General features: G+C 36.1%; 1 protein-coding gene across 1 annotated transcript in view; it reads right to left on the bottom strand.

The window, feature by feature from the left end:
• Nucleotides 1-221: 221 nt before the first annotated feature.
• Appl1 (adaptor protein, phosphotyrosine interaction, PH domain and leucine zipper containing 1) overlaps nt 222-5,467 on the bottom strand; it is a 48,147-nt gene continuing 42,901 nt past the window's right edge. Inside the window, exons 17-20 of the mRNA XM_013030718.1 lie at nt 4,809-4,955; nt 4,299-4,349; nt 3,211-3,300; nt 222-2,025 (exon numbers count right to left, since the gene is read on the bottom strand). Coding sequence (XP_012886172.1) covers nt 1,879-2,025; nt 3,211-3,300; nt 4,299-4,349; nt 4,809-4,955 — 435 coding nt within the window. The 3' untranslated portion in view covers nt 222-1,878. The remainder of the gene's footprint in view (nt 2,026-3,210; nt 3,301-4,298; nt 4,350-4,808; nt 4,956-5,467) is intronic.

The following is a 5,467-nucleotide window of genomic DNA, read 5'->3' as shown; positions in this document are numbered from 1 at the left end:
AAAAAAAAGAAAGAAAGAAAAGAAAAGAAAGCCGGAAGTGGCACTGTGGCTCAAGTGGTAGAGCGCTAGCCTTGAGGTGAAGAGCTGAGGGACAGCACCCAGGCCCAGAGTTCAGGCCCCACGACCAGACCCCCCCCAAAAAAAAGCCTCTAATGTCTAAGTTGACAAATGTCAACTTCAATAAAAGGAAATATTAAATAGACTACTGCAAAAACATTCCATTTCGGTAAGCACAAAATATGCTTTTAATTAAAAAGTATTTTCTAAATTTCTACTTGTTTGCTATATGTTAACATAAGGCTTCAAAAATATTTAGTAATCATTACCCCATTTGACACATGGATAAAAATAATACAAGATCCTATATATAATTATCCCTCTCCTACAGAAAACAATATATACACAATGTTAAACAACAAAGCTATATTTTGAGAACTAAAATAGATGATGTTTCTAACTCACAACTATGAAGAAAAAACTTCATATCCCTTGTAAAGTTAGTCAGTTATTAGCCTCATGGCTATTTAAAATATTTTGCTCAAAATATTTAATGTGAGTATATATACATATACACACATGTGCTCTCTTTTTCTCATATACTTTCATGTAGAACACATAAACATAATTTCTATCAGCAACATTTAAAATCTGAGTAAAAAATAATGAATCAAGCTTTTACAAACAAGATAGACAGTAGAGAAATGACATTTTAACCTTGGCACAGGCTAATATCATTTCTTGCTCAACCTATCCTATAATGTATCAGGCATTCAATTTCATTTTACTCTTTCATGGAATTAGACCTTCTTACTCCTTTGAAAATTACATTTACAATAATTAGTGCAAATTATTCTATGCTCATAAATTAGTGATCTGCCTTGTAGATATAAAGTGGTGATTCGATACATTATTAAAATGAGATTATGAAAATACTGGAATATCAATTTGAGATTTAAAGGATTACATTTTCTACACTAAACTGCAAATTTTTACCTTAAGCAGCAAACACGTTAAATGAACTTCATTTGAAATGTCACATGATTATCAAGTAAAAATTATTTTACACAATGTAAAAAATACAAAGTCTCATTCTGTAATGGTATCTTTACATGTCAATCCTAATCTGAACTGTATTTGAATAACAACCCAAAAATCTTTGAGTGAATTCTGAAATCTTTTCAAGCCATTACTGCTCTGCAGCAATAACTGAAGTCCCAACCTAAGAACTAAGAATATGGTAACAAAATGCCAAAGGCTTTTTTCCTGAAGGCTCTCATGTAGTTCATTAGAAAAATGGGTGCAATCCAAGAAGGTACTCTGAAATCAATAGTACTACCTGTCTTAACTGAAAACGTACTTAAGATTTAAAACTTACTAAAACCTCTGTTCTAATGATTTTATACAAATTCTCCTTCATATTTAATATAGTTAAAATAGCTGCAAATTTATATAATTTTTTATGAAAATGTTTTAAACTTATTGAGTTAAACATTTTCTCACTAGTAAAGTGTTCCTAATGAAAGGAAAGGAGGGAGAAAATAGCCATAAATATCTGAACCTGATACAATCCATTAAAATGCAAGATAAAATGTTCACAATTTAAAAGAAAAAATGCCTAAGTATAATTCCTCAGCAATCTACCTCAGGGATAAAAGCATGTTTTCTGTAGACATGTTGAATTTAATGTTAATGCACAGTGTATTTCTGCAGACAAAACAATGTAAACACTAAGTTATCAAGTTCAATGTTTTTAAAATAAAGCTAAAACAAGCAAATATAAAGCTTAGTCTCCTTGAAATATCAACACAGTTGTTACCTCATGCAATTTCACCACCGAAATTGTCGAATTTGGTGGTGAATCAAAAAGCAAGAACAGGTTTACGCTTCTGACTCTTTCTTCTTTCCTTCTTCTCCCAAATCACTCTCTTCTGACTGGCTACTACTAAGGACAATAAATTGTCCCTCAGTATTGGCTTGATTTGGTCTACTTGAAGCAGCTATCAACCGACTTTGTTCTTCCAAGTCCTAATGACAGAAAAGAAACTGTTCACTGTCAGTCAAACAGAAAATTATGCAGCTAAAATCCATTCTTGAGAGTAATTTTAATCATAAATATGTGTGCATAATTCTGGCAACTTGAACCAAACCAATTTTGATGAATTTGGGTATCATTCTAAAAGTCTTAGAAAAGCCAACATTCAGACTAAAACCTTTTTCTTTTTTTCCCCAGGCTGTCCTTTTCTCTCCCTATAAGTGAAAGCTTTGTAATGACCTCCAGATACTCTTTCCTATCCTTGTCCAATTCAGTTTGCTACATCAAGTCAAGCCTATAAAAGAAGCCTGACTTCAGTGTCATCTTTGCCATTTCCCTTTCTTTGTGTGTGTATATATATATATATATATATATATATATATATATATACACATCCAACCCAATGCCAATTCCTACAGATATACCATAGCTGTCTCCTCTTTTCTATTCATACTGTCAATATTGCCTCCCATAATCTCAGGGATCACCTAATCAACATTTGGCTCTGAAAATTGTGCAGCTTAATCATTGCTTCCATTGCTTGTAATCCTAGCTACTCAGGAGGCCGAAATCTGAGGATCATGGTTCAAAAAGCCAGCCCGGGCAGGAAAGTCAGTGAGACTCTTATCTCCAATAAACCACTGGAAAATCGGAAGTGGTGCTGTGGCTCACACAGTGGAATGCTCAGTTTGAGCTGAAGAGCTCAGGGACAGTGCCCAGGCTCAGAGTTCAAGCCCCACGACTGACAAAAATAAATAATTGCTTCCTTTTGTAGTTCTGATCTCCATACATGTATACACATATATACAGTACTTTACACTCAGGAAATTTACAAATTAAATACACTTATAAATTATTTTCCCTGTAGACATCAATATGGCTTTTGGCATTAGCAATTAAGCCTACAGAGTCTCTCAAAGGAACTACTTTGGCAAGTACAACCTTCTACAGAATATGAAAGTTCTAGTATATTTGCTTAACAGGAAGTCACACTGTGTCAATACACCTGCCATATAATTCAGGTGTTATACTCTTCTGCTATGCTACAAATCAGCTGGTTATAAAGAGGCTAAGAATGCAGAAAGAACACCTTCATTTGGAACTCAAATCTGAAAGACACAGTGAAATCCTGTCAAACACCACAAACAGAGAAGATCCAGATATTAAGGTATACATACCTTTTCAATCTGTTTTTGTTTACTGAGCTCTTTCTGTTGCTTCTCTTTTACTCTCTCTATTTCTTTTTGTTTTTCTGATGCCCTCCGATCCTAAATAACAACACTAATGAATTAATATAAAAGAACTTTACATTTTTAATTAAAATTAATTTTTAAATTTTTAATTAATTGTAACCTTTCAATTTTTGACACTTACACATTAAAAGGTTCACCAATAATTTTCATTCTGTGGTAGACATTTCAAGTACCCAAAGGCTGATACAACTAACCTGTAATTCTAGCCACTCAGGAAGATAAGATCTGAAGATTGTGGTTCAAAGCCATCCTGAGCAGAGAAGCCCATGAGATACTTATCTCCAGATACTACTAAAAAGGCCAGAAGTGAAACTGTGGCTCAAGAGCGCTAGCCTTGAGGGGGTAGGAGAGAACTAGAGAACAGCACTCTGGCCCTGAATCTAAAAGCCCCAGGATTAGCACAAAAAGTTAAATGAATGAATAAAAGCTGATTAAAAAATGCTCCAATCGCTGGGCGCTGGTGGCTCACGCCTGTAATCCTAGCTACTCAGGAGGCTGAGATCCGAGGATCTCGGTTCAAAGCCAGCCCGAGCAGGAGAGACCTTGAGACTCCTATCTCCAATAAAACCACCAGAAAACTGGAAGTGGCGCTGTAGCTCAAGTGGTAGAGCGCTCACCTTGAGCTGAAAAGCTGAGGGACAGTGCCCAGGCCCAGAGTTCAAGCCCCACAGCCGACCAAAAAAAAAAAAAGCTCAAATCCTAGAAACCAAGCCTCTATGTATTTACTTCTGAGTCTGTGAACCTGCACTAGTGGCCTTCATGTGTCCTCTTCCTCATGTATACTTCCTTCATGTGCCCTCTTCTCACTATCTCAAATTCACCTCTGAAATAGTAAAGCTTGCAAAGAATGAAGGGAGCAGCTATTGATTCTAAATGCCATATTGGTAATAGCATCTATTTAATCATATATGATTAACCTTGCTTAGAAAAGTAATTTTATTTACTTGCTAATATGAGTTTATACTATTTTAGCTAACATTCTTAGAAGTTTTAAGTATCTCTTGTATTCTTACCAGTTCAGCATGCAAAGCTATCTGTTTTGCCAGTCCAACAGCATCACAAATCTAAGGAAGGAAAACAGTATGAAAAACTACATCCAAAACAAAAACTTCAAGTATCCAGTTATGTTCATAACTGAACATAATACACTGTTTCAAATAAAGGCTAACTTGAGGATGCTCCAATCCCAGAAACCAAGCCTCTGTGTATTTTCTTTGGAGTCTGTCGTCTACTACTCTCTCTCCTATATGCCCTATTTCTCATTGTGTCATATTCACTACTAAGATAGATAGTAAGACCTGCCAAGAGTGAAAGAAATAGCTGCTGATGATGCTATAAGCTAATGACACCTGAAAATAACTGATTATGGGAATATATTTTATTCCCAGTATAAATTATTCTTACTTCCCTTCACAGAAACATGCTTTGGCCAAGCAGTTCAATGGGACTAGCAGAAACTTTTTCTAGAAATATTAGTAAACTCTGTGACTACAACAATCAGAACATTTTGAAAAATGAGATACCTTTTCTCCCTCGTTGTTTGATTCAAATATATAGCAGACTGAGGACAGATTACTTTCACTCCTCCCTCCTGATGTTCGAAGGACAAATCCAAAAAGCCGCTTGTTTTCCTGGTGTGTAGCATACAAAACCACGTAGGGCAATGGAAACTGCCACAAAGAATATTATAAGGTCAAAACAAGATATTCCAAATTATTATAGTAGCACTATTATATGACATATGCTAAATTCTAAAAGTATCGCAAACAGAATTTTAAAGTCAATTTGTGTGTGTGTGTGCTGGTACAGGGGCTTGAATCAGGATCTGGTCATTGTCCTAAGGATTTTTTGCTCAAGGTTAGTATTCTACCTTTTGAGCCACAGCTCTACTTCCAGCTTTTTGGTGGCTGAGTGGAGATAGAGTCTCATGAGCCGGACGCTGGTGGCTCTCGCCTGTCATCCTATCTACTCAAGAGGCTGAGATCTGAGGATCTTGGTTCAAAGCCAGCCCGGCAGGAAAGACCGCAAGAAAGACAGTAAGACTCCTATCTCCAATAAACCATCAGAAAACCGGAAGCAGCGCTGTAGCTCAAGTGGTAGAGCTCAAGCCTTGAGCTGAAGAGCTGAGGGACAGCACTCAGGTGCCCAGAGTTCAAGGCTCACGACCGACAAAAAAAAAAAA

Source organism: Dipodomys ordii, unplaced genomic scaffold (assembly GCF_000151885.1).
Source record: "Dipodomys ordii isolate 6190 unplaced genomic scaffold, Dord_2.0 Scaffold132, whole genome shotgun sequence".
NCBI lineage: Eukaryota > Metazoa > Chordata > Mammalia > Rodentia > Heteromyidae > Dipodomys > Dipodomys ordii.
Note: the sequence above shows the minus strand (reverse complement) of the source record. Positions and strands in the feature narration are given on the sequence as shown.